Raw genomic sequence first — 26404 nt, 5'->3', positions numbered from 1 at the left:
TGAAGTGTCCGCGGCGCTTGAGAAAGACAGGATGGACAGACCGAGTTTATCTGTCTTCTGAAGAATTCTCAGCGATTTCCCCCCCAGGCTATTTAGACCCCAAATTATGTGGAATACGAGCGTACAAGTGGAGAGGGACACTTGGGTGTTTGGCAGCAAGCAGGGCTATTAATGTCATTGGGTCACAATCAGGCAAATAAACGGTATATGTGCCCATCACTTGGTCATCGTGATATCATTGGGAACAGTGTCACTTAGGTTATAAGAGACCAAAAGCCGCAGAGGCCTCCTGTCTCAAGGTCCTGGCCCAAGCTCAGCAGAGCAGTGGTGCTCATGAGAGTTTGGGTTGTGTAGATTCTCTGTCTCCGTGCTTCTTTTGATTTATTTTTTGTTTGTTTTGGTTTTTCAGACAGGATTTTTCTGTGTAACAGCTGTGGCTGTCCTAGAACTAGCTCTGTAGACCAGGCTGGCCTCAAACCCAGAGATCGGCCTGCCTCTGACTCCACTGGAGTGCTGGGATTAAAGGCGCGTGTCACCACAGCCACCACCCAGCTGCTCCTTTGTTTTTGTTGTTGTTTGTTTTGTTCTGTTCTGGGGGTAGAGTCAGGATTCCATTCATGTAGCTCTACCACTGAGCTGCATCCTCAAGCCCTCTTAGTTTTCCTTTAGAGTCTGAGTTTCACTAACTTCCCCGGGGCCGATCTTGAACTCAGTCTGTAGCCTAGGCTGCCCTTGTATGTGTGGTCTTTCACAGGGATCTTTAAATGTGTGTAATTAGTCACATGCAGAAGGCAGAGAGTGGTCCTGAAACCAGAGGAGACTGCCCAGGCTCTGCTGGGATGCAGCCCACCCAGTGAATACCAGCCAAGGAGGGTCACTCAGATGAGCCAGGACTTGCACACCAACTGGGGCCTGGAAAGAATTTATTTGTTTTCCAAATATCTGAAGCCAAGCTTGGAGCCCAGAGGGAATCCCTGTTCTCAGTAGGCAGAGCAGGAACCTGTGACAAGCAGGCAAGACAGTGGCCCTCACAAGAGCTGTGTGCTTAAGGCTGTGACTCGGGAGGCTGCTGCCTGGGCTTTGCGGTAGCTGAGTCCCCACCCTTCCACCACTGCACTGGGAAGGATACAGGACCAGGCTGTGGCACAGAGCAGGAGGGTTCATTTGTTGAGCAATGGCTGTCTGTGCTCTTGCACTAAGGACTCTTTGCAACTCACACCAGCTTGAGTCTTAGAGCAAGCTATTGTCCCAAAACCCCCAGTATGGAGACTTCCTCTAGGGACCAGACACTGCTCAGGTCTGTCAGGGAGACTCTGAATCTCTGCATTGGTTGAGACAATGAGGCTAGAGGCTCATCACCATGGGCTCTGAGAGCTGCGACAGACAGTGTCCTCGGGAGTGAGGTGGCTGTGGAAAGGGACCGTATGGGAATGGGGCTACTGAGCCTTTCAGCTGACATGGTCCCAACTCCAGCTACACAGCCTTGAATGAGAGAGCCCGAGAGCCTCAGTTTCCCCATGTGTGAAATGGCTCAGCACCTCACAGCCATGCTGGACTTTGGTGGGAGGATACTAAGATCATTTCTTGCACAGACTGATTTTCCTGGAAAGCTCTGCATCCAACTGACCTGCTGTTGTGACCCAGGGAGTGGGGGTGAGGAGGTGATGGCTAAATTCCCTTGATGGACCCCTGCTGGCATCAGGGAAGGGGTCTGGGCATTGGGAACCTTTGCTGTAAGTCACCACCAGCATGTCTGGCCCCAAGTGTCATGGTTTCTTCCCACAGTCCCTCAGCGAGCAAGCCTGCAAAAAATGGTTTTCATTTAAACACCCCCAGTTTCCAATTGCCCAGAAACTTCCAGAAAAACTCTCCTTTTTTGGCTGAAATGCCTCCTGCATTGGGTGTATGCCCAAGTGGCATTGCCTGAAGGAGGGCGGAAGTCAGCTCTGGGGATGGCTCATGTTCCCGAAGCTTCCATCTCTACTTTTGGGCTCTTGTTCACCACCTGACTCTTTCAGCACCCGGGCTTAGTTATTTTGGTTTAGGATTTCTTTCCTGTCCAGGGGTTGGAGGGTGGGGGTAGGGTTGGGGATGGGGACATTCCCAGGACCAGGCATACTCATCCATCTTAGCCTTTTCACAAAAGATCAGACGGGTGTGGAGTGACAAGGGGGCAGGGGGAGGGAACAGGTGACCAGGCCAGCTTGCACCAGCTATACCGCGTTCCCTCACCACTGCCTCTCCCTTACATTCGGCTCATGTTTGCAAGTATTTCCCCAAATGGGAACACTCTGGAGATTAGCTCCTGCTCAGTCAGCTGCTGTGCTTTGGAGCAGAGGATGCCTGGACATGGGGGCAGGGCTGGCCTGCGTGCTGGAGCGCCCTGACTGGCATCCCTAACTTGCTATTAGTCCCACTAGCACCCCTGATACACAAAACTGTCTGCAGGGCTTGACTGTAGCTCAGTGCCCCGAGCATGAGACCCTGGTTCCACCCCCAGTATTGAAAATAAATAAATTGATCAGGGGCTGGACATAGTGGTCTCTAATCCCAGCACTCAGGAGTCAGAGGCCTGAGAATTGCTGTGAGTTCAAGGCCACCATGGTCTACAAATTGAGTTCCAGGACAGCTACAGCTATACAGAGAAACCATGTCTCAAAAGGAAAAATTACATTTTTGTTTGTTTTGTGAGTGTGTGGATAGTTGGGTGGGGGATCCGTATGCCCTAGTGTTCCCGTGGAGGTCGGGGGACATTTTTCACGGGAGTCAGTTCAGTTCTCGCCTTCTACCAGGTCCTGGGGATTGAACTCAGGCAGTCAGGCTTGTCTGCAAGTGCCCTTGGCCACTGAACTATCCTGCTGTTAACTATCATCTCCCTCTCCCCCAAGGAACACACTCGCTGTCTTCTGCAATGCTAGGGACAAAACCCAGAGCCTCCCCCTGCCAGGCAAGTGCTCTGCTCCTGAGCTACGGGGTTACCTTTGAGTATCAAATCCAGGGAGGAATGTGTCACTAAAGAAACAAAATACAAAGTATGGACCAAAGTCCCAAAGATGGTCTGACAGCAGACTCTGATGACTGAGCAGCAGACACCAAGGCCTCCCAAGCAGCAGTGATGGGGAAAGGAACGGGACAGACTATAGGGTACTGGCCACACCTGCACACTGGCCACTACTCCCATCTCTAAACATCTGTAGCCAAGATGCACAGCGAAAACAGATGCTCCTGTTTGCATGGGGGATTCACTGTGATATTACCTTTAGTTTTTCAAGACAGGGTTTCTCTGTAGCTTTGGAGCCTGTCGCGGAACTCGCTCTTGTAGACCAGGCTGGTCTTGAAATCACAGAGATCCGCCTGCCTCTGCCTCCTGAGTGCTGGGATTAAAGGCGTGCACCACCATAGCCCAGCAATAATATTCTTTTAGCTTTAAAAGATTGGAAACACACCAAGTGTCTATTATGAGGACCCTGTGAACAAGCTACAGCACAGTTGCATAAGTGGTAAATAGCATGCAGCCATGAAGAGAAGCAAGAAGAAGGTTCCGTTCACCAACTGCCCCAGGAAGGCTTGGGGGGGGGGCATGATCAGTGCAAGCGACACTTCCTCTACTACACATATTTTATTATACTTGAATAACAAGAACAATACTGGAGGGGTGGGGCAGAAACTAATTAAAGGGCTGGAGCCATGGCTCAGTGGTTAAGATCTGCTCTTCCAGAGGACCCGGGTTTAATTCCCAGCACCCACATGGCAGCCCACACCTGTCTGTAGCTCCAGTTCAAGGGGATCTAACATCCTCACACAGACATACACTCAGGCAAAACACCAATGTACACAAAATAAAATATAAAAAAAGCTCATTAAAAAACTGGCTCCTGCAGGTAGAAGGAGGAACATGAGGAAAAACAGAATCAAGTGTGCAGAGATGGAAGGTTCCAGAATATTAGTAAATAAAACAACCCAGTCAGAGCCCCACACACGTGGCATGGCAGCACGCGTATTAGCCTTTAAGGTTGTGTGTTGCAGTCGTGTGAACCATGGGGCACAGGATGGAGAAGCTGGGGCTCCTGTGTTGGCTGGACATGGCACTGTGGTAGACGATGTTTCTTGGCTATTAAAGCACACATTTTAGGACCTGGGAGGTAGCTCAGTAGGCAACATGCTTGCTGTGTAAGCTTGCAGGTCCCCAGCATCTATGTGAAAATCCTGGGTACCTGTAACTGCAGCACCAGGGTTGGGGCATAGATAGGCAGATCCTGGGGAGCTTGCTGACCACAAAGTCTGTCTAGAGAGATACTGTCTCAAAGAAATGAATAGTGGATGGATGGATGGATGGATGGATGGATGGATGGATGGATGGATGTGAAGATGGACTGATATATGACTGGATGAGGGAGTGGATGGATGGATGGATGGATGGATGGATGGATGGATGGATGGATGGATATATGGAGAGGGGGATGGATGGATGGATGGATGGATGGATGGATGGATGGATGGATGGATATATGGAGAGGGGGATGGATGGATGGGTGGGGGGATGGATGGATGAATTGACAGGCAGGTAGATGGATATGTGGATGGATGATATATGGGTGATGGATGTGTGAATGGGTAGTTCATTCATACCACTAATAGGTGGGTGAGTGATATGTGGACATAGGCAAAAAGGTAGCAGGATATGTCCCACCCCTCAGGTCTGAGGCCATCTGCAGAGTAGACACAGGAAAGCCAGTGTAAGAGGAACAGATTGCTGATACTGTGGACATCCCCGGACAGGGCCATGGGGACCCCATATGTCACTAGGGACCTTGTGGGCACCCTGCAGCCAGTCTGCTGACCCTCCATCTTTCCTTAGGTGAGTGTCCCAGCCCGGGCCGTGGCAGTGCCACCAAGAGAAAGAAGAAGCAGCGCCGGAACCGAACCACGTTCAACAGTAGCCAGCTGCAGGCACTGGAGAGAGTGTTTGAGCGCACGCACTACCCCGACGCCTTTGTGCGTGAGGAGCTGGCCCGGCGCGTCAACCTCAGTGAGGCACGTGTCCAGGTAAGTGGGACCCATCCAGAGGCTCCCAGAACAGGAATGGCCATCCAGACTGGTGGCCACTGGTGGGCCAGGGGGGCAGGTACTTGCCTGAGGAGGTGGGGGTGAGCTCGGAGCATCCCAAGCCAGGAGAATAAAGTTCAGATGAAAGCCTCGCTACAGCTGGTGACATGGAAGGAGCGAGATGTCCAACCCCGATCAGTTTCTCCCTGAAAATGCACCTAGAAAGAGTGCATGGTTGTTACCATTCAGGGAGCCAATGCTTGTATAAAAACGCAGAGCGGGGGTGGGAAGATGGCTCAGCAGATAAAGTGCCTGCCATGGCATGAGGACCTGAGTGCAGATACCCAGCACCCTAAAGAGCTGGGAGGGACACTGTACACCTGTAATGCCATGCCGGGGAGGTGGAGACAGGAGGACCCTGGGGGATCATCGGAGCCAGTCTAGACCAGGCAAGCCCAGGCTTAGCAGGAGACCGTGTCTCAATAAACAAATAGAAAGAAAAAGAAAATCGTGGTGCAGAATAGAGATCCAATAGTGGTCATTGACCACAGACCTACACACACACACACAGAGGAGAGAGAGAGAGAGAGAGAGAGAGAGAGAGAGAGAGGAGCAGCCAAGGGTACACAGAGAAACCCTGTCTTAAAAAACAGTAAAAGAAGAAATTATTGACTTTTCAGCTGTCCTTTGCCAGCTCTGTCCTGGGAGCCCACCTGGGAGCCCACGTTATCCCAGGACCCAAGGGCTTACCCGCCCACTGATCTCTTTTTCACATGTCCTGCTCCCGGTATATGATGCAGGTACTGTTGATCACCCCCATTCTAGAGCAGGAGTCCAAAGGTCAGAGAATGAAGCCACCAGCTCAGGGCTGGGACAGCACATTATGTGCCCAGATCCACAAGGATGTAGGTCCCCTCAAAATCTGCCGGACCCCACCTGCCACACTCTCCCTCTCAGGTCTGGTTCCAGAACCGCCGTGCCAAGTTTCGCCGGAACGAACGTGCCATGCTGGCTACCCGCTCTGCCTCGCTTCTCAAATCTTATGGCCAGGAGACCGCCATTGAGCAGCCGGTGGCCCCCCGACCTACCGCGCTGAACCCGGATTATCTGTCTTGGCCAGCATCATCTCCCTACAGGTGAGACTGGGGGCTCTTTGGGCCACCTCTCTGGGGAGAGCTTGCATGGTGTATGGATGCGTGTGCATACATGTGAGTGTTTACGAGCCTGCGTGAGTGCTCAGGTATGCACAGGATCATGAGCATGCGTGTGTCCACACAAGCATTGATGTGCACGTGTGTATGCACCTGCGTGTGGAGAGGGGAGAAGCCAGACCTGCCTGGAGGAGAGCAAAGTGTGGGCTCTACCCTGAGGTAGCTAGACCCACGCCTGTGTCCATCCTCCAGGCGGGAGACAGTCTGGGAACGCTGAGGGCAAGTTTTCCCGTCCTGTAATCCTGGCTGGGTCTAGAGCCATGTAGAGGAGTGGCTTTGTTGCTTAAAACAAACAAACAAACAAACAAATAAAATAAACTCCTTCTTTGAGCTAGAAAGATGGCTTCAGAGGTTAAGAGTGCTGGCTACTCTCACAGAGGCCCTGGGTTCAGTTCCCAGCACTCATGTGGTAGCTTACAGCCGTCTGTAACTCCAGGTACAGGTGATCTGACACCTTTTACACTCCACCGGGACAAGACACTCATTTGGTGTAATGACATACATGTAGTCATATGCAATCATATGGTGTAGTGACATACATGCAGGTAATCATATGGTGTAATGACAGACATGCAGGCAATCATATGGTGTAATGACATACATTTGGTCATATGCAATCGTATAGTATAATGACATGCAGGCAATCATATGGTATAATGACACATGTAGGCAATCATATAGTGTAATGACATACATGCAGGCAATCATATGGTGTAGAACATACATGCAGGCAATCATATGCTGTAATAACATACATGGAGGCAATCATATGGTGTAATGACATACATATAGGCAGACACTCATATACATAAATAAAAAGGAAAATAAGTCTTTTTTAACAATGGCTCCCTCCAAGATGGTCAGGTGGAAAGGAGCGGGTGCTAGGAGTCGGGCCGTCATATCCCACAGCTCCATCCCCTCACCTGTGCGTTAGTTTGTGTGGCTCCTGGGTCTCCAGCCTCCCTCCCTGGTCCATCCTCACCCAGAGCTGTGCCATGGGACAGAGAGCACACGTCCCACTCTCAGGAGGGTCTCCATGTAGAGAGAAATACCAACAAATAAAAGGTGATGGTGCTGGAGAGATGGCTCAGTGGTTAAGAGCATTGCCTGCCCTTCCAAAGGTCCTGAGTTCAATTCCCAGCAACCACATGGTGGCTCACAACCATCTGGAATGAGGTCTGGTGCCCTCTTCTGGACAGACAGAATATTGTATACATAATAAATAAATAAATAAATAAATAAATAAATAAATAAATAAATATTTTAAAAAAAGGTGATGGTCTCACGCCGTAGCCTAGGCCATCCTCTCGCCTCAGCACCCCGGATATTAGGGTTACAGTGGTGTGAGCCACTGCACTGGGCTAGGCAGGCTCCTTTGACCCAGTCCTACCTCTGGATGCTTGTCTCCTCCCCTGACCCTGCCACCCTGAACTCACCAAAGGAAATAGGACTAGCCAGATGCACCAATGGGTTCCTGTGTTTCCTGTCTTCCCAGCTCTGTGCCTCCCTACAGCCCCGGAGGCTCAAGTCCTGCCACCCCTGGGGTCAACATGGCCAACAGCATCGCCAGCCTGCGCCTCAAGGCCAAAGAGTTCAGCCTGCACCACAGCCAGGTGCCCACAGTGAACTGACAGTGTGCACTGGGTCCAGCCTCCTTCCTGACTCAGTGACAGACAGCACCAACGGAAGTGGCCTTGTCTGCGGCTGTCCCCAGGGAGACTGGGCAGCCTCTCCTGTGCCTTCTCTTCACCCCAGCTTCCTGAGTTCCAGAGGCCTGCTGGGTGCTAGAAGCGCCGGTGAACATCTCTCTGCCTATGGTGGCCGAGACTGTGGCCTGAGGTCCCTGGAGTGGCCTGGCCGGAGGGCGGAACAGGAGTCCGCCAAGGAACTCACTTATGTATTAAAACCAAAAAGCTTTTGTCTTTAAGGAATAAAACCATTTTTCTTAAGCTCCACGAGACTTCAGAAGGGCACAGCAGGTGCTCGCAGAGGGTGCCAGCGCTTGGCTGGCTGGATCACAGCCCTCCCGACAGGTAGCAGTTTGCGGGTGGCACTGGGCCTGGACTGGCTCATACAGCTGCTTCGATGGGGCTCACTGCCTGCGCTGTGTGGTTCTTCAGGTGTGGCGCTGTCACCCCACAGGGTCCCCAGAAGGGAGAGGGGGCAGAAGGCAAAACCTGCCCCAGGCTTCATTTCCCATTCTGAGACCCGTGGGGACACCTGGAGGCTCTGGAGGAGTCTTGCTGGGTGAATGGCCAGGGGACATCTCTTTCTGGTATGGCAGATGGGTGGCCACGCCTAGAGTGTGGGGATTGGTGCTAGGTTTAAATTCTTTCCACTGAGCATGTGCAGAAGTGTGGCATCCTCTGGTCATTTGGCCATGGAGAGAACCCTAGTTTCCTTTCCAATTGCTAGGGCAAAATACACTGGCAAAGAGCAGCTTAGGGGAGAAAGGAATTACCTCAGCTTATAATTCCAGGTACATCCACCACTGTGAGAAGCCGAGGACCTTGAAGTGGCTGGTAACACCCGTAGTCAAGAGCAGTGAATATATATGTTATTGCTTGGCTCCCTCTCTCGGCTTCCGTAGTCCAGGAGCTGCCCACAATGGACGGGTCTTCCTGCATCAATTCATGTAATCAAGACGGCTTGCCACAGGCATGGCGATAGCCAGCTAGACTCAGACAGCCCTCACTGAGACTTTCTTCATGGGGTGACTCCATGTTGTGCTGAAATGACAATTAAAGCTAATCATCACAGGGCCGCAGAGATGGCTTAGTGGCTAAGAGCACTTGCTGCTCTTCCAGAGGACCTGGGTTCAGTTCACAGAACACACAGTAAGCTGCTTCCGTAACTCCAGCTCTAGGAGATCCAGTGTCCTCCTCTGGCTTCTGTGGGCTCCCATTTGGTACACACACAGATATACATTGTTATACATTAAAAAACGTTTTTTTATTTTTTTTTATTTTTTTATTTTTTGGTTTTTCGAGACAGGGTTTCTCTGTGGTTTTGGAGCCTGTCCTGGAACTAGCTCTTGTAGACCAGGCTGGTCTCGAACTCACAGAGATCCGCCTGCCTCTGCCTCCCGAGTGCTGGGATTAAAGATGTGCGCCACCACCGCCCGGCTAAAAAACGTTTTTAACCTTAAAAAAAAATCACACTGGGCAGCTTCTATAGGGCTCTGGCCACGCCCAACTCTCTGATAGTTCAGCTGCAGCCCCACCAGAATTGCTATCCGGGTCTCGTGCTCAGAGCAGCTGCAGGCTGCTCAGAGCAGAGGGAAACAAGTTGTTTACAAGAAATTCAGGGTCTGGCGGTCTGCAGTCCCCAACAGTCCTGATTCTCCAAGCTCTGTCTCCCAGGTACAGAGATGACAGGGATTTGACAGGTTTATATGGTTCTGGAGGTCAAATGTGGGGCTCTCTGCACACTGCACTGTGTCCCAGACCCTGGAGCCATGTCTTCTGCTCTGGGTGTGCATTCCCTGGGCCTCTGTCACTCATTTGCTGAGTCTACAACGCACTCAACATGGACTCCAGCTTCTGGATGGGGAGTAAGGGTTTAGGGCAGAGAGTAGGGGATTCTCTGCAACCCCAGGGGTGATCCGCTACGGGAGTGAGCACACCATTAGCCTAAGACTATGAAGGAGTGCCCCAGCGAGCACAACAGGCCTTGAGGCAGTTCAGAGGCTTCTCTTTGGGCCAAGGCTGGTTCAGGGGAGTGGGGTGCTAGGAGGAGGAACATGCCCTCTGGCCTTCGTCAGAAACTGAGGCAGATGTCCAGGCCTCCTCCTGGGCAGCGGTTTGGACCATATGGAGGCAGTATGGGCAAATGCGGAAGATGCCATAGAAGCGGGACAGGCCTGAGTGGATGACTGAGAAACAAAGGGAGGCTTGAATGCCAAGGATACCCGAGATGAGATACCTGAATATAGGACCTGCCTGCCTCGAGGAAGTTTCTAGAAGCTGGCTATGCCTAACTGGTCTGCAGCACACAGTGTTCGCTTCTCCCTTTACCTGAGGACTTGTATCAGCAATAGTCCAACCCACAGGCTGCAAAGATACCCTTTTTCCCCTCGCTTAACATGAGTGGATGTGGAAACAGGCTTCCCAGGTACCAAGTCAGGGAGCCAGAGTTGACTAGAGACACATCCCATCCTTCTATTTAAAATTTTTTAAATCTATTTTTATTTATATGTATGTGCTTCTCTCTCTCTCTCTCTCTCTCTCTCTCTCTCTCTCTCTCTCTCTCTCTCTCTCTCTGTGTGTGTGTGTGTGTGTGTGTACCATGGACCTGCAGGTGCCTGTGGAGGCCAGAAGAGGGCGTCAGATGCCCTGGAACTGGAGTGACAGGCAGTCCTGAACTCCCTGATGTGGGCACTGGGAACCAAAGCTGGGTCTTCTGCAAGAACAGCAGATCTCCTTAACATCGAACCATCCCTCCACCCCACCCTACTCCTAGCCCTGCCCACTTCTACTCTATAGGTCCCCCAAAGCAAAGTACCACAAAGAACTGAAGACTGACGGCTGTCAACATGGGGTTCTGCTGAGTGGGGGCCTTGAAGGTGGGCCCCAGAAATGCCAGCTTCGGAAAATGCTGGAGGTCATGTTCCCACGGGTGACCGTGAGGCTGTCTGTGTCACTTCCACTCTGGCACTCTAGAAAAAATAAACCAACTTAATGGTTTGCACATGCTGCGCTAGGAAGCTGAGGGAGGGCGACCCGCCTCTCAGCAAAGCGGAGGCGGTTAAACACCACCGTCCAGCTGAGCCTGGCTGCAGAGCCGCGTGCGAGCAGCTTCCTGGGCACTCGTCCCAGGCTGTCATCTTCCTATGCAGCCACGGCACCTGAGGCCCCAGCCTAGCCCTTGGACTCCATTCTCCCTTGGCTTTGCTTATTTGACCAAAGGAAGGGGGGCATTGTGTCTGCTTTTATTTCTTACAACAGACACAGACAGACAGACAGACAGACAGACAGACAGACAAACAGAGACAAAGAGTTGAAAATAATATCAGCAAAAGACCACAGTTTGTGGCTCAGGGCCTTGAGCAAGGCACTTCAGGCCTCCTCCCAGCTGGTCTATGTGGTGCCGGGGATGGAACGTAGGGCTTTGCTCATGCTAACTAGGCAAGTACCCTCCCAGCTGAGCCACACGTCCAGCAGTCTTTACTGCGGAGGAGCAGAGTGAGGGGAGACAAAGAAGTCAAAATACTCCCCCTATGGGACTGGAGAGACGGCACAGCGCTGCTGCTCTTGCAGAGGACCCGAGTTTAGGTCCAACAACCAGCTCCAGCTCTAGGGGATCTGATGCTCTCTAATGCAGAGGCACGTGCACACACGCATGCATATGCACACACACACACACACACACACATACATAGAAATATACATAACATTGTTGGCTGTTGTTTTGTTTTTGAGGCAGGGTTTCTCTGTGGGCCCCTGATTGTCCTGGGACTCACTCTGTAGACCAGGTGGGCCTCAAACGTGGTGATCCACCTTCTTCTGTCTCCCTAGTGTTGGAACTAAAGGAGTGTACAACCATTCCTGGCTAGATAGATAGATAGATAGACAGACAGACAGACAGATAGATGATAGATAGATAGATAGATAGATAGATAGATAGATAGATAGATAGATAGATAGATAGATAGATAGATATCTTTAGGGACTGGAGAGTGGGTTCAGCACTTAAGAGCAACTGCTGCTCTTCCAGAGGACCTGAGTTCAATCCCAGTGTCTACATGATGGCTCTCGGCTGTCTGCCACTCCAGGCCCGGGTCAAAGGAGAGCTCATTCTGTCGCTCTCTTCTGGCCTCTATGGGCAGTGTACACACGTGCTACACAGACACACATGCAGGCAAACACACACATAAAATAACAATCTCAAAAAAATAAATAAATCTTGAAAAACTTTTCCTGCCAGTCGTGGTAGCCCACAGTTTTAATCCAAGCACTTGGGAGGTAGGTGCAGGCAGATCTCTGTGAGTTTGAGGCCAGGATGGTCTACATAATGAGTTTCAAGACAGGTAGGCTATATTGAGAGACCCTGTCTTGAGGGGGCAGAGAGAAGAAAAGGAAGGAAGGGAGGGAGGGAGGGAGGAAGGATACTCCTACTGGACAAAGGAATGAGCTCCCCTGTCTAGAGAGCTTGGCTCCTTACACCTGGCTCAGGGATGGTGGGTTTTTATCAAGAGGAAGAAGAAGGAGGAAGAGGAAGAAGAATAGGGAGGTGGGGTGGATCTGGGAAGAGTTAGGGGGTGATAATTATGATTAAAAAAACACATTTAAATTTTCAAAAGGTTAATAAAGTAGTGTGTTAAAAAAAAACAGCCAAGTTCTAGACTGTCAACAAATAAAGCAAAAATAAAAGACAAGATGACTGGGTGGTACAGCACACTCCTTTAATCCCGGCACTTGCAAGGCAGAGGCAGGTGGATCTCTGTAAGTTCCAGGACAGCCAAAGTTACAGAGAAATTTTGTCTGGAAAAACCAAACCAGCCAAACAACAACAAAACCCCAGAATGATTCCACGCTGTGAGTTTCTGTTTGGTAAACAGAAAGGGGAAGGGCCCTGCTTTGCTTTCTCCTGCTAAAAGCTCCTGCATAAACACCTGACCAAAGGGACCTGGGGAAGAAAGGGATTTTATCACCTTACAGCTCACAGTCCAACAAGAAAGGATGCCAGGGCAGGATCTCAAGGCAGGAGCTTGGAGCAGAGGCCATGGAGGAACTCTGCTTATTGGCTGTTCTTAGCCCAGGGGGTGGCACCGCCCACGGTGGGCTGGACCCTCCACGGTCAATCATCAGTGAAGGAAATCCCCTTCGGGCCAATTTGATGGAGGCATTTTCTTCAACTGAGGTACCCTCTTCCCAGAAGACCCTCACTTTTAGTCAAGTCAGCAAAAACAACATTATCTCATAGAGACTCATTATTTTTTTTAAGATTTATTTATTAATTATATATACAGTGTTCTGTCTGTCTGTATGCTTGCTGACTAGAAGAAGGCACCTGATCTCATTAGAGATGGCTGTGAGCTACCATGTGGTTGCTGGGAATTGAACTCAGGACCTCTGGAAGAGCAGCCAGTGCTCTTAACCACTGAGCCATCTCTCCAGCCCCTCCTTATTATTTTCTTCATCCAAACTTCACAAGATGAAGTTGGTCAAATCGGCAGCTAGTGAGCTACCGACATTGTGTACCAGGCTACAGCAGCAACAATGGAAATCGTGCCAAAGGGAGCGTGTGCTTTAAGGAGAGGCCAGTGGGCCCCGAAGCCTGGGCCACTGTCTTACACAACCTGTTGTTATGGTTTTGGTCCCTTTAAGAGACAAGCCACACCCATTCCCCCTCCCCATCCGCTGAGGCAGGCTGATCTTCAGCTTCTGGCCTGAGCTCGCTCTCTTTCCATCTTCCTCTCGAAGAGGCAGCTTCACTTCTGCCTCTCTCCCCACTTCTCTGCTTCCCCCCTTCTCTGTCTCTTTCTCCTCTTCTCTCTCTCTCTCCCTCTCTCTCTGTCCCCTCCCTTCACCCTTCCTCCTCCATAACCCCCTGAATAAACATTCAACCTCACCCTGCATGTCTTGTCTATCCATGTTTCTGTCTTCTTCCCGCCCACCGTGTCTCCGTGTCTGGAACCAGCCATTGCTCAGGGACCAGCAGCCGTCTCTGCCTGGGGCCCACTGTCTGCTGCCACATGGCCTGCCACCACTGCTCTGAGACCAGCAGCCGTCTCTGCCTGGGACTGGCTGCTCCCAGGGTCCACTGTCTGCCGCCACCACCGCTCGGGGACCGGCAGCCATTTCTGCCTGGGACTGGCTGCTCCCAGAGCCCGCTGCCTGCCACCACATGGCCGGCTACCACCATTTGGGACCTACAGCATTTCTGCTGCCTACTGCCGCGGGGATTTTGCAGCATTTTTTAAAAAAGAATAACACCTGTCTGTTACATTCCAGAATGTGCTTAAATTTTTCAATAAATTTTTAAAAATTATTATGTATACAACATTCTGCCTCCATGTATGCCCGCACGCCAGAAGAGGGCGCCAAATCTCATTACAGATGGCTGTGAGCCACCATATGGTTGCTGGGAATTGAACTCAGGACCTTTGGAAGAGCAGCCAGTGCTCTTAACTGCTGAGCCATCTCTCCAGCCCCAATAATTGTTTTTAAAAAAGCCAGGCGGTGGTGGCACGCAGGCGGATCTCTGTGAGTTCGAGACCAGCCTGGTCTACAAGAGTTAGTTCCAGGACAGGCTCTAAAACCACAGAGAAACCCTGTCTCGAAAAACCAAAAAAAAAAAAAAAAAAAAAAAAAAAAAAAAAGAAAATCACCACCCCCAAAAGAAAAAAAAAAAAGGAAAGTCAAAAACCATTACATGATCAGCTCTTTCCTCTGAATGGCAGGCCCTGTGTGGTCTCCTCCTTTCTGTATTTCCCTTGTAAATTATCCTGAGACAAAAATGAACAAGACTTCAAAAATATGTATCCTATCCAAATTAACACCATCTTTTCAGAGAGTGCTTGTAGGTACCGCAAGCCTCACAAACAAACTTAGAAACTTGGGCATGATGACTCTTGCCTGCATTAGAAATAATCACAAAGAAACAGCACAAAGGAACGCACACAAATAAAACCAAAGTATTCAGCCAAGCAGTTCATTCTGCAAAAAGAATGGGCCGCAACAAAAACCAGGCTATCAACACAACTGGGCCAGTAAGGCTTCCTTTATCCCCCATGGAGGCAGTGGCTCATCCCATTGGTGGGAGGTCGGGACTTCGCGATCTGATGTGATTGGTTGATCTCTTCGAAGAGACTGGGGAAGGGAGGTTTAGGAATGTGAGACCTTGCTTCACTAATTACCTTTGGTTTAAAAACAACAAACAAACGATAAAAACACAAAACACACCAACAACAAACATTTCTGGGACTAGAGAGACAGTTCGATGGTTAAAAGTGCTAAAAGTGCGAGCTGCTCTTGCAGAGGACCCAAATTTGGTGCCACATAGTGGCTTACAACCACCTGAAACTTCAGTCCCAGGGGACCCGATGCCTTCAGGTATTCGAGGTCACCAGGCCACCCCTAGTACACATCCATCCTATAGGTAAAACACTCATAACACATGGAATAATTTTTTTTAAAAAAAGAAAACCTCTCATGCTTGTGATTTTCAAATGTAGGAGGCTGAGGCAGGTGGATTGCCTAAATCTGGAGGCAACTTAGTCTAAAAAAAATGAAACTATTCAAAAAAAATGAAACTATTTTTGTTTGTTTGATACAGTGATCCACCTGCCTCAGCCTCCTGAGTGCTGGGATTGAAGGTGTGCACCACCACGCCTGGCTGTTTGATTTTGAGGCCAGCCTGGCCCACACTGAGTTCTAGGCTTACATAGGCAACGTGGTGAGTTACAGGGCTACCCTGGGCTACAAGATGAGACCAAAAAGAAATCCATGTGAGCTGGTGTGGGGGTACTAACCTGTGGCTCCAGCAGGGATTGATGTGTGAAGATACCTGGGCAAGCACATGCAGTGCACCCTGGGAAATTAATTACCCGACACCCAGAGCTGGCTGAATGGTGAGGTGTCCAGGAAGGTGGAATGGCAGGGTCACACTAAACTTAATGTCATTGCCATATGTCAATAATCCCAGATCTCAGGCAAATCCACGACCAGCCTCGTCTACGGAGTGGGAGCCACAGGTTGCAAGGGCCAGCAAGATAACTCAGCAGGTAAAGGCTCTTGCTCTGAATTCCTGGGCTAGGACAGGTGAGAACTCTGCAAGGTAGGGCCCGGGGTGGATGGAGGCCTGAGAGACCGAAGCAGGGCCTTGTTGCCTAAGGATCTCAGTTCAATCCCTGGGCCCACAAGATAGAAGAGCACTGATTTCAGGTTGTCCTCTGGCCTCCACATATGTACCATGCATGACACATGTACCCACATACACACAAAGAATACATACAGACAGACTTTTTTTAAAAAAAATATTACAGTTGACTACTGTCCCTTGGGTTTGTATGAACCCCATCTTGGCCCTGGCCTCCCCTGCTCACTCAGAGGTTAGGGCATGTTCCCAAGACCCTGGGCACCAACTTTAGACAGCTCCAACTTCCCAGGCTCCTAGAGGCCCCATTAAGTCCTTGCCCTGCTCCTAAGTCTAGGACTCTAAGGCTCCAGGCTGCTGCTTCTACCCCAGGACCCCAAGCCCAGCCACACCCTTCCCTGTGTCTGATCCCAGGTGAGGAGGGACTGGTCCTGTCTGGGTGGAGTTTGGGAAATGGACAAGACAAGAGACTGGACCAGGAAGAGAAGGCAAGAGTTGCTGGTGTAGTACCAGGACTGGAGGGAGCTTCAGGCACTGTGTGCCGCCACCTCTGGCTGGCTCAGCAGATGGTACTGACCAAGGTGCCTCCCTGGGCAGTGCACCTGCTCTACCCTGTGCTGTGGGCTGGAGCCACGCTGCTGTCTGTCTTGAGGCCAGATTCGCAGTCAAGAGGCCACTCCCTGCATTCCCTACCTACCGTGAGGGCTGGAAAAGAACAGGTCTCAAGATCCTGTCTCTCGGTTCCTGCCAGTTGCCCAGTGGTACCACGCTGGAGCCACTGTCCCCACCTCTCTCTTACTCATGAGCATAGCTGTCCACTGTCCATGGCACTTGAAGCGGAAGGGTCATATGTGGCCCACTGGGTCACTTGCCTAGGTATCCACCCCACCCTGTGTTCTCCCTGGCCACCCTTGGGGCCTCTTACCCTGATTTCCCACCAGCCCCAGCTTCACACCACAGCACACCGGGACTGACTTCTTCCCACCCCTACAGTTGGATTTCTTGGCTTTCTTTTATGAGAAGGTCTCGCTTTGTAGACCAGGCTGGTCTCCAACTCAGAGATCCCCTTGCCTCTGTCTCCCGTGTGCTAGGATTAAAGGTATGCTCTGCCACAGCCAGCCCACTTGAATTTCCTTCCAGTTTCCGACCAATGTCAGTGTCACTATGGCAGCTGGGGTCACAGGACCCCTGATCAGTGCTCCCAGCCTTACTGCAAGGGGGGCCGTCACTGTCCCTTGCCATGCTGTCTTTCCCACTGCTGTGCTAAGGGGCAGGACTGAGGAAGTACTGCAGGAGTGGACCCTCAGGGCCTCCGAGGGGGCCAGCTCCATCACCCAGTCCCCTCTGAGGGGGCCGGCTCAGTCACCCAGTCCCCTCTGAGGGGGCCGGCTCCATCACCCAGTCCCCTCCGAGGGGCCGGCTACATCACCCAGACCCCTCGGAGGGGCTGGCTCCATCACCCAGTCTCCTCCGAGGGGCCGACTCAGTCACCCAGTCCCCTCTGAGGGGGCCGGCTCAATCACCCAGACCCCCCCAGGGAGCCGGCTCCATCACCCAGTCAGTCCCATCTGAGGGGCCGGCTCCATCACCCAGTTCCCTCCGAGGGGCCGGCTCCATCACCCAGACCCCTCGGAGGGGCTGGCTCCATCACCCAGTCCCCTCCGAGGGGCCGACTCAGTCACCCAGTCCCCTCTGAGGGGGCCGGCTCAATCACCCAGACCCCCCCAGGGAGCCGGCTCCATCACCCAGTCAGTCCCATCTGAGGGGCCGGCTCCATCACCCAGACCCCAGATCATACAATCGTCGTGGGTGATACATGTTCCTGCACCAGGCCGCTGGCAGGTCCTTACTAGAACACCTGGCAGTCACAAGCCCACCTTCCTCAAGAGGAAAAACACAGAAATGGACAGATGTTCATTTGCCCAGCTTTGGCCTCACAGGCCTCTATCCACCCTGGGCCCTACCCTGCTGAGTTCCCTCCTGTCCTAGCCCAGGAATTTAGAGTAAGTCATCTCTCTTCTTGGACCCTGAATCCCTCGGCTAAAATGCTAAAATGGGCCTGGAGAGATGGCTCAGTGTTAAAGAGCAGCGGCTGCTCTTCTGGGAACCCAGATCCATTTCCAGCACCCACATAGTGCCTCACAACTGTCTGTAACTCCAGCTTCCGGGGATCCAACACCCTCTTCTGGCTTCCATGGGCACCAGGCACACACATGATACAGACATGCCTTCATACAAAACACCCAAATGTATAAAATGAAAACGCAGGAATGAAGTCTTCGGACATAACATCTCAACGCCCCTAATCTTGTCTAAAATGCAGGAATGCCTCCTTCTTAAAATTATTTCAAGTATCAAGTGGGGTGGTGAGGGGGACAATGACATATGAAGGTACATCCAGCCTAATGCTCACTCAAAACAGGGGTGAGAGTGCAGGGAGGGGAGCTGAGGCAGAGAACCCATCTATGGTTTTTGTTTTCCTTAGACGAGCACTCCAAGACCAAAGGTTTCACCTCACCACAAGAGGGCAGTGCTGTCCACTACGGCGCGCTGTGGCCGGGTGGGACTGAAGCCTAGGCTAGCTGGCCTTAGGTCTCACTAAGCAGATCTCACCACGGAGGGGCATGGGACCCACTGGGGCAGCCCCCTGAGCTTCCAGGCGGCCACTCCTGTGTCTCCACCTGTGGAGCAGGAAAACAGCATCCAGGTGGCAGAGCTATAGGGAAGCTATAGGCAGGACAAGATTTGGACATCTCTGGATCCCAAGCCAAAGGCCACGTTATCAGGGATCCGCTGAAGAAAAGGACTTCGCTGGAGCAGCCTGATGGTGTGTGATTTCCACAAATAGGCCGTCTGTGCTGTCTGGGCGCCAGAAACGAACCCATCATGGTGTGCAGGTCTATAATCCCAGCACTTTGGAGGTACAGGCAGGCTGTTAGTTCAAGTTTGAGGCCAACTTGGGCTAAGTGAAACCAGTCTCAAACAAGCAAAACATACAAACACCAGAACCCTAAAAATTCCCAGCAGGCACCAGGCCAGCTGGGACAGCAAGGACACTGGAAATAGGAAACACGGGGCATTCACAGGTCACACATTGCTGTTTAATGACTAACCCTGAACAGGTCTCAGGAGGACTCTGGGACACCACACACACACACACACACGTGAGGTTTTCCACAGGGGTAGATGTCTAGTATCTTCAAACCTCATAGATACTGAACAAGCCCAAAGTTCACTTTCCGTAGCTGGCCGGCCAAAGCCCATCACCGACTGCCTTTCGGAGGAGCGAAGGCCTTGAGCAGGCAGGTAGAGCTTACTGTATGGCACTCACCATTCCTCAGCCTGTACTAAGGCACTCAGAACAAAGAACAGAGAGGTGTCAACAGGGACGTGCAGACCTGCCCACCTCTGAAAAATAGCAAGCACCCCAGCTGCGCAGTCTGAGAGGGATCTGGCCGCCGCTGGGTCTCTTGTGAGGACACATACCAGCCAGGTGTCTCTCTTTGGGCTGGCCAGAGTTGTGGGTAGGTTTGAGAAGTCTTCATTTTTAGCCCTGGATGGAATGATGGCTTTGTTAGAGAATCCTCTGTCCTTTCGATTGTTTTTTTGTTTTTTTTGGTTGGTTTTTTGAGACAGAGTTTCTCTGTGTAGCCCTGACTGTCCTGGAACTCGCTCTGTAGACCAGGCTGCCCTGGAACTCACAGAGCTCCACCTGCCTCTGCCTCCCCAGTGCTGGGATGGAAGGCGTGCACCACTACGAGGCACGAGGGGGTGTGGGTGGGATGTTTAAGGGTCAAGGACATTCTGTCCATCTTGACAGTTCATCTGTAAGTGGTTCTAGTTGGGCATCCAGACCCCAAGAGGCAAAGAAACACACGCGCACACATTGGGCTCAGGGATCCAACACACCTAGGTGGCCAGGAACCTGGGACCTGAGCCCATCCCTCTTTTAGAAGGGACACCAAGTCTCCAGGCTCAGCCTCAGTGGCTTCTGTCCACAGTGTGGTAAATGAAGAGGTTCCAGCCACTGGTCACAGGTGATGGGCCACTTCCCAGAGGATCTGCAGGGCCATGGAGACACAGGAGAACTGGGCCAGGACGTAGGCTCCAGAGCGGACACGTGGGTTCAGCTTGCCCAGGTAGGCTACCGTGTGCACCACACGGCCTGTGAGGACAACAAGGAAATGGATCCAGGCGATCAAAGGTTCTGGTCCCAGGAAGGAGTAGACGAAGCCCAGGAAGAGGAAGGGGTAGATAGTCTCCATGTCGTTGCGGTGGGCTCTGGGGGGCAGAGGGGTACAGTCAGCAGGCTTAGTTCTGGGACTCCCAATCCACCAGGGAACTCTTGAGGCTGCCAGATACCCCAATCCTTTGCTGGTCCATAAGCTAGAATGTGTAGGGCCAAGGGGGGCAGTGATGCTGAGCTTTTACCCAGATGTGGCTGAGGCTCAAAGCACAGTTAACAGCTGGAATAACGGGGCTCCTATGGGCCCAGTCCATCTCACCTTCCCCACACTGCCCCTTCTGATACCAAGGGAGGAGGACTCAGAGGATAGGGTTGGGTGAGTGACAGGGATTCCCTGAGACAGGGCTGAGACATGCCTGCCCTATGAATGCAGGATTGGGACCCTGCCTGGTGCTGCCTCTGTCCCTTTCCGCCCCAACAGCAGACTAAGCATCATCTTTGCCGGACTAACCATAGCATTCTTCCATTCACCAGCCCAGCTAAGCACAGGACTCTGGCCAGCCTTCCCTGCTTCACGCGTGCTAGCCCACTCTTTCATAAGCATGTGTGGCGGAAAGGCTGCATCCAACCTTACCATAAATAATAACCAAGGAAGAAATCTCTCACTGGCTGTCACTCAATTTCCACGGCCCTGTTTATACTGCTGCCTCATTTAAAAATGAACCAGGCAGTCAAAGCCCGTCAACTAGGGACAGCGAATGCCTGGAGCCATCGATGACCGCTTAGATAAACAGTGGCCGAGCCGTGACCTTCCCCAGGACAGGCTCCATCACTCAGTCTGAGGACTCCGGCTTCCAGCTGCAGCCCATCTGACCAGCAGCACCAGGCCACTGGCGAGCCCAGCCTGGCCCCAGCGCGGCTGTGGTGAACCACTACGGAAGCCTTCTTTTCCCACTGGAAAATGAGTCTTAGCAAGAGCCCCCAGCAGCTTACTGAGTGAAGGGCAAAAGAGGTAGAGCCCAGTAGAGGCCTGGAGCACCCAGCGCCCCAATGCTGCCGGGGTGGGGGTGGCAGGGGACGGGGGCAGTAGCCAGGGCTGGAGAGATGTGTTAGAGCCTAAATGATGAGAAGCCGGCCAGGCAGAGGAAGAATCTTCTTGGGAAGTACCCAGCATACACAAAGGCCCTGTGGTAAGAACAGCACAAGAATTCAGAATTGACCTGTTTGCTGAGGGAAGTGAGCAGGTGAGCAGGAGAGAGGCCTGGTAATGGGAGGAAAAGAAATTCAGCCAAGGGCATAAAAATTCTTAAGAAGGGCGGGGGTGGGGTGGGGTGGGGGGAATGTAGCTTAGCAGGTGGATTGCTTATCCCCCCCCCCCCCAGCTTTGCTTAGAATAGGGTGTGGTAGGAAAAATAACTACGGTCAAGGGTTCAAGGTCAGGGCCTGGAGAGCTGGCTTGGCAGCAAAGAGTGGTGGTGTCTCGTGGAGGACCCAGGTTCGAATCTCAGCACCCACAGAGTGGGTCACAACCATGTGTGACTCCAGTTCCAGAGGATCTGATGCCCTCCTCTGGCTTCTGAGGATACCAGGTACCAGGCACACACATGGTGCACACATACATACATGCAAGTAAGCACATGTAAAATAAAAATAAATAAATCTTGGTCATACTAGGCTAGTGAGTTGAGGCAGGCCTGGGCTGTTTAAGTCTCTCTCTCTCTCTCTCTCTCTCTCTCTCTCTCTCTCTCTCTCTCTCTCTCTCATACACACACACACACACACACACACACACACACACACACACCAGACATACCCATAAACCAACACCACAGCACCCCCCACATGATTCTGTACACAGACACACACACAAACACTACAGCCACACACACACAAACACACACACACACAAGGGTGTGCACCCACACCCACCCACACCCCTTTTTCCAGCAGGGCCTGGAACTTTCTCAGGTATGGCAGTCAGCCTCTCTCCCCTTGAGACCCATCCCTATGCCCTTCCTTCTCCTCACCACGATCATGAACTTGTGACTGGACACAGGGAAAGCAGGTCTGTATGGCTGGTAAGATCAGCTCTCAGCCTACTGGGGGATAGACCACAGGGATGCATGGCACTGGGTGATGGGCCTGGATGGACTCTGGGGGCTGATGACAGGGAAGGGTGGGAAACCTAAGAGCAGAAGCCATGGTGACTCCCCACGCAAGACAGTTCCTTCTCATCACATGGGTCACCAGAGACGGGGCAAGTTTCCCTCAGATCACAGCACCCGATGACACGGAGCAGTATCTACACAGCCTCTGTGTCTTAGTTATGGGAACACCTTCAAAGTCCATTGCAGAAAGATGCCTGCAGACAAGCTCTGCCTCCACATCCTATGGGATGATTGTCACAGTGCCGGGGAACGCTCGAGGGGAGGGGCTCGGGTGCCAGACTGTCTGCTCCTTAAGACATGGGAGCTGAGGACCGGGGAGACGGCTCCATCTGTAAAGGGTCAGCTATGTAAGCATGAAGAACCAAGTTCAAACCCCAGAAGCCACATGAAAAGCTATGTGTTCCTGTACCCACCTGCAATCCCAGCTCAGAGGAGTGGAGACAGGAAGCCCCATGGGCTAACCTAGTTCCAAGTTATGAAGCTGTCTCAAAAACCTGAGCAATGGCAGCCGAGGCTGGCCCCTGGGCTCACAGGCACGTACAAGCAAGGTGTGTTGAGTGAGAGTCAAGGCCAGGTGGTGGTGGTGGTGGTGGTGCTCGCCTTTAATCCCAGCACTTGGAAGGGAGAGAAAGGTGAGTTCAAGGCCAGCCTGGTCTACAGAGTGAGTTCCAGGACAGCCAGGGTTACACAGAGAGACACCCTCTCTTGAACCTCCCTGTTCCCCCCACAAAATAAGAGAGTGAGAGTCAGGAGCCAGCTGTGCTGGCTTGCACTTGTATTCTGCACTTGGAAGGCTGAGGCAGGAGGTTTACCATGAGTCAGGAATCCAAAGTCAGCCTCAACACCCTAGTAGCTTCGAAGTCAGTCTGGAGCTACGAAAGGCCCTATCCTTAAGATAATGTTGGAAGATGATGGCTCAGCGATTGGGAGCACTGGCTGCTCTTGCAGAGGATCTGCATGGTGACTGGCAACTGTCTGTAATGCCAGTTACAGGGGATCTGACGCCCTCTTCTGGTCTCTTTGGTCACTGCATGTATATAATATAAAACACCCAACACATAAAGAAAAATAATGATTTTTTAAAAAAGTCTTGGTATATGACTTAGCTGGTATAACATTTGCCTTAGCAATTAAAAGGTCCTGGTTTCAGTCCCCAGCAGCACATAAACCAGAGGTGGTGACACAAGCCTCTATTTCTAGCACTTAGAAGGTAGAGCCAGGAGGGGCAGAAGTCCAAGGTTACCTTCTGCTGGAGAGTTAGAGGCCAGCCTGGGCTACGGGGGACTCTATCTCAAAAACCAAACCAAACCAGGTTGAGAACAAATGAAGATCAGGGACGGGAGTGATCCCTGCTCTGTGGCAGGTCCCTGGTTGGGGAGGCGGGCCACCCCTTGATTCCTCACCAGGCAGCAAAGGGGTGGCCCACGTGGGAAAGGTGGCTGGGAGCAGATGGAGCGCAGACCCAGGGCCTCCCTCCCTCTTCTGTTAGAAGCTACAATGGGGCCCCACAATGCCACGACTGAGGTGCCTGGCGCAGGGAATGGGGAAATCCGGATGTTGAAAAAATAAGGCTCACCTCTCCTCCCCTGCTACAGTCTCCAAACAGAGGCGTGGAAGGCGTCACTGGGAGGCAGGGAGAAATGTATCATTTCAGTAATGACCAGCATTCTGAGGCAAAAGTCACCCAAAACCAGTTCCCACCAGACGAGACTTGCAAAGCCCCCTGTGGCTTCGGGCCTGCCCCTCACCCTCCCTCTGTAACAGAGCTGTCTTACTGCTCAGTGGGGAGAGACCTCTGGTGACCCAGGGTCAGGGCAGTGACAGCAGCTGGCGGCAACATGTTCCCTCTCTCCCAGCTCGTCACCCATGCTGCACAGGTACGTGAGCTCAGGGTGCAAGGAGGACGGCTGCTCGGTACCAAAGGCAAAGGGAAGGGAAATCGGTAAGGGGTGGGGGCTGAGGCTGGGGTTGAAGCTTTGCTTCCTGACAGAAGGCGTTACAGCCTCAGGGCCAGACCTTGGCACACCCTTCTACCTCTATAGATAACAACACTCTCCTCGGAGTGCTGAGGTGCTGTGGGTGTTGGTACCCAGAAAATAAGGAAAAGCAGCCTTAAATTTGTTACCACCACCCTCATCGTCGCCACCCCCAAATCATCAGCCCTGGCCTGGACACAACTGTGATTGCTCCTCATTCTCCTTGGGCTGACAACTCTGCTTTCCCCCCTGCCGTGGTCACCTGGCCCAAGCAAAGTCACCAGAAGCCTTGATGATCCTCTAGATTCTACCCAGAGGCCAGGCAGTGCCATGGAACTATCTCAAAATGACAACCTGGACCTATGCCCACCCTACCTAACCCTAGTGAGGAACAGGGCTTCCACCAGAGGTCCCCAACTCTGGCTGCTACCAAGGAACTGAGCCCACAGGCAGGTGTCCCTTCCTCTCTTGAGTCCGTGTCCCCTACTGATAAATGGACAGGCGGGATATCATTTACAGAACATAGGAAGTTGGCACCCGGGGGCCAAATCTCTTGGCAAACTGCTTCTTTCTTTAGGCTAAAAGCCCAAACGGTAAGAAACAAATAAAATTTGGGTCAGGTGTCCCCCCAGGGGGAACAGTCCTGTGTGCGAATTGACACACAGCTGCAGGTGAACACATTTCCATCTGCAAGTGCAGGCAGGTGTCCGGGGACGAGAATGTGGCTGGCACCTGCCCAGCAAGGCTGGGCCCCGCCTGGGGCAGCAAGGGAATGAAAGGAAGAAGAGACACACTCAGAAAAGCTGGGGTCAGCGGGCCACTCGCTCTCCACCGGATGCTTACAGAACAGGGGAGGGGTCAGGAGGTCTGTGTAGCAGATCAGTCTCTGCCTGTAAACCCTTGAGGAGGCTACAGTTGCTAGTCTTTATACATCCTGCCAACGTTCGCACTGGGACCAAAGGAAGGCTTTGCCCATTCCCAGGCCTCACCTGAGGAAGGTTTTGTCATCCTCATGGGTCTGAGGCTAAAGCCTTTGGCATGGTCATGCCCATGTCAACAATACATGTTCACTCAGGGCCTCCTTCACTAACCCTTCCTGTCTCATGTTGTCTGTGCAAGCCTCTATGGTATATTGTACAGCTAAGGCTGGCCTCGAACTCCTGATCCTGCCACCCCCACCTCCTCAGTGCTGGAATTCCAGGTGAGGCCACTACAGGTGGCCTCAGTTCCATTCTTCCCCCAGGACTTGAGAGGCAGAGGCAGGAGGATCTCTGTGAGTTCAAAGCCAGCCCGGTATACGAGATCTAGGTCCAGGACAGCCAGAGCTACATAGTGAGACTCTTATCTCGAAAAAAAAATTAAGTTAACGTTATCTATTTTATTTTCTATATGAGTACTTTTGCCTACACATATGCATGTGCATGTGCCTAATGCCTGAGATCAGACAAGGGCATCCTGTGGGGGCTGGGACTCAAACCTGAGTCCTCTGCAAGAGTGACGAGTGCTCTTAAGGACCCTCTCTCTCCAGCCCCCTGAGTTCCATTCTTAAACCTGGTTCCTGATTGCCCCAGGACCAGCCTGGCTTGTCTCCAGCATGTGCTAATCTACAAGGCAGATTTATGCATGACCCAGGATCCAGGCTACATGCTTCCTGTGTTCCCAGCCCTGTGGCCCAGGGCACCTGCCCTGGTTCTAATATTTAACTGTTCTCTCTCTCTTTCTGTCTCTCTCTCCTCTCTCTCTCTCCCCCTCCCTCTCCCCCCCTCTCTCTCTCCCCACCTCCTCTCTCTTTCTCCCCTCTCCTCTCTCCCTCTCTTTCTCTCTCCCTCTCCTCTCCTTCCCCCCTCTCTCTCTCCCCTCTCCTCTCTCTCCTTCCCTCTCTCTCCTTTCTCTCCTTTCTCTCCTCTCTCTCTCCCTCCCTCTCCTCTCTCCTCTCTCCCTCTCCTCTCTCCTTCGCCCCCTCCCCTCTCCTTCCCTCTCTCTCCTTTCTCTCCTCTC

General features: G+C 52.1%; 2 protein-coding genes across 2 annotated transcripts in view; one reads left to right on the top strand and one right to left on the bottom strand.

Moving 5' to 3' along the window:
* Positions 1-8173, top strand: part of Prrx2 (paired related homeobox 2) — a 37955-nt gene extending 29782 nt beyond the window's left edge. Inside the window, exons 2-4 of the mRNA XM_005346119.2 lie at positions 4859-5046; positions 6004-6182; positions 7753-8173. Of these exons, the coding sequence (XP_005346176.1) occupies positions 4859-5046; positions 6004-6182; positions 7753-7888 (503 nt within the window). The 3' untranslated portion in view covers positions 7889-8173. The remainder of the gene's footprint in view (positions 1-4858; positions 5047-6003; positions 6183-7752) is intronic.
* A 10989-nt stretch (positions 8174-19162) lies between these two features.
* Ptges (prostaglandin E synthase) overlaps positions 19163-26404 on the bottom strand; it is an 11654-nt gene continuing 4412 nt past the window's right edge. Inside the window, exon 3 of the mRNA XM_005346118.3 lies at positions 19163-20357. Within this exon, the coding sequence (XP_005346175.1) occupies positions 20108-20357 (250 nt within the window). The 3' untranslated portion in view covers positions 19163-20107. The remainder of the gene's footprint in view (positions 20358-26404) is intronic.

This window comes from Microtus ochrogaster, chromosome 4 (genome assembly GCF_000317375.1).
Source record: "Microtus ochrogaster isolate Prairie Vole_2 chromosome 4, MicOch1.0, whole genome shotgun sequence".
NCBI classification, from domain to species: domain Eukaryota; kingdom Metazoa; phylum Chordata; class Mammalia; order Rodentia; family Cricetidae; genus Microtus; species Microtus ochrogaster.
The sequence above is the reverse complement of the archived record's forward strand: the minus strand, read 5'-3'. Positions and strand labels throughout refer to the sequence as shown.